This window comes from Misgurnus anguillicaudatus, chromosome 19, assembly GCF_027580225.2.
Source record: "Misgurnus anguillicaudatus chromosome 19, ASM2758022v2, whole genome shotgun sequence".
Taxonomy (NCBI): domain Eukaryota; kingdom Metazoa; phylum Chordata; class Actinopteri; order Cypriniformes; family Cobitidae; genus Misgurnus; species Misgurnus anguillicaudatus.
Genome location: NC_073355.2, coordinates 47,894,192 through 47,896,476, shown reverse-complemented (window position 1 = coordinate 47,896,476; position 2,285 = coordinate 47,894,192). Strand labels below are relative to the sequence as shown.

General features: G+C 36.3%; 1 protein-coding gene across 1 annotated transcript; it reads right to left on the bottom strand.

Moving 5' to 3' along the window:
* LOC129436775 (GTPase IMAP family member 6-like) lies at nt 1–1,123 on the bottom strand. Its single transcript, XM_055195028.2, has 2 exons — nt 866–1,123; nt 1–757 (listed from the first exon to the last, which is right to left on the bottom strand). Exons 1-2 carry the CDS (start codon nt 867–869, stop codon nt 132–134), a joined length of 630 nt encoding a protein of 209 aa, XP_055051003.2. The 5' UTR covers nt 870–1,123; the 3' UTR covers nt 1–131.
* Between the last annotated feature and the right edge of the window lie 1,162 nt (nt 1,124–2,285).

Below are 2,285 nucleotides of genomic sequence, written 5' to 3'. Positions count from 1 at the left end.
AACCAAAACAGTATATTACATTTAAAGCCCACATGTATCACATAATTTTATTGAATAGTTCGTAAAAACTAAATCAAATTTCAAAATGTTTCATCAGAGTAAGAGGTTAATAAACATCAGGAAAACTGATCTCACTGCTTTAAAAACTTTTTCTGGTCTTCTCTTTCTCTTAACTGTGTGTTGTACATTTCTTCAGTGTAACACTTCCCTTGATTCTCATTAAACAGACAGTCAATCTTCTTTATCAGTTCTCTCATCTCTGATCTGTTGTTCATGGTTTTGCTGCAGATGTGATATCTTTCTCCACATTTGTTTAGAAGTTGCTCTACAACTGTGTTTTTCTTTAGATCATCTATTATAGTGTCAGACTCTTCTTCTCTCTCATAAGTGAAGAGAATTGACACAAACTGAAAAACACCATCACCAAACACTGACTGTAGCCATTCAAGACTCATCTTATCAGCATCTGTTAACTGACCCAGACGCACAACAAAGATGAAGGCGAAGATTTTACTTTTATACATTAGTTTACCAATGAGATGATTCACAAAGTCTTTGTAACATTTATTGTCATGCAGGTCAATCATGTTGATGACTGAGACATCACGTTCTGATATCTTTGTATGTACACGAACAATCCTGTAAAATTCTCCTTCTTCTTCAGGAGGTTTCTCTGACAGTAGACTGTTGGCATAGCCAAACTGAATTGATGTTGAGTTTCCAAACAGAACAAAAGTCAATTTGGGGATCTCTTGAGCTAGAAAAAGCATCAAATTCAGTATCAAATAAGGCATTTGTAGTTATAAACAGGCTGAGCATGTATACATTTTACTAACTGATTGTTGTAGTTGTTGTTTTTTCTTACCCATGTTTTTGGAGCCAAACCTCTTCTTTTCTTCTTTTTATTATGTGCCGTAAGGAAAATAATCGTTAAATATATTGAGGTAAGTCAAATCTGAATATGACTTCCCAAATCTCATCTGAGTTTTATAACATTTCTCTGTCAGTTGTGTCTCTTTTTAAAGGGTAAAACATGTACCTGTTCCGCATTCCATGAGACCAAGTGAAACTATGTGTTAGTCTTCTTATCTGTGTTTTCCAAATAAGTATAAAGTTATGTGAATGTAATGCTTGTTTAACTGGAAAAATGTCAAAGTGCTCTTTGATATTTTTCCAGTTAAATAAGCATTCATTTCATTCAAAATGAAGGTTCTTTTTGCATTCGCTATATACGCAGAAGTTAGAAGTTTTTATGGCCTTAAATGCCTCCTGACACACGGACTGTAGGGAACAGTTTACTATATCGTCGCTGTCCGATGAAAACCAAGTATGTCCATTTTGCCGATTTTGAGATTTTTTGACGGATTGAATGTCCAGGTTCATTTCCATATACAGTATACAGCTTCACATATCTAAATGGCCAATGAAAAGTTGTGAAATCATGTCATCTGATTTTCACGTATATCCATTTGGTGTCAAAGCTGTCAATCACGCTAATTAGTCATTCAGAGAACTTCACATTTTAATTTTCATATGAAAAATGTACCAGACCTTAAAGGAACAGTATATAAGAAATGTATATCAATTAATCATAAAATGGCCCTAATATGTCACTAGACATTAAGAAATCATTTTCATTTCAAATACTTATATCACTCACAAAAGTGGTCTGGCCAGGATATTGTCATTTAAAAAGCGGAGTTGCAGCCCTCAACTGATGTTTATGTTGTCATTTTGTGTATTGGCCACCAGTTGTGTGATTGCAGTACCAGTTTTAGCCACAAGTTTTGTGATTGCAATACTAGTTTTGGCCACAATCCTACATACTGTTCCTTTAAAGGCGCTCTAACGAATTCGAGCGTTTTAGGCCATAAAACATTTTTTGTTACATACAGTAAACATCTCCTTACTATCTGCTAGCTGCCTGTCCCCTGAACACACTGTAAAAAATGCACCTAGGCTCCACAAACGACAACAAAAACAAAGTGGCACAGCCTACAACCATGAAACATTACAAATGTGTTTTAGCCGATAAACGACAAGAAGGATCTGGGAGTGGGGTTTGGGGGGTTAGTACGTGAGGAAGCACGGAAGGGAGGGGCAAGGGGGAGAGAAAGGGGTGAGATAGAGGGAGGAGTTAGCTACACCCCGTTTTGTTTGACAACACTTGGAACGTCAACAAGAAGTGACGTCACACAGATTCGCTTAGAGCACTTGAATTAAAAATTACTCCTAGATTTTTCCCCAGAGCCATGTATGCTTAGAAATCTTGAACCAGCTTCACG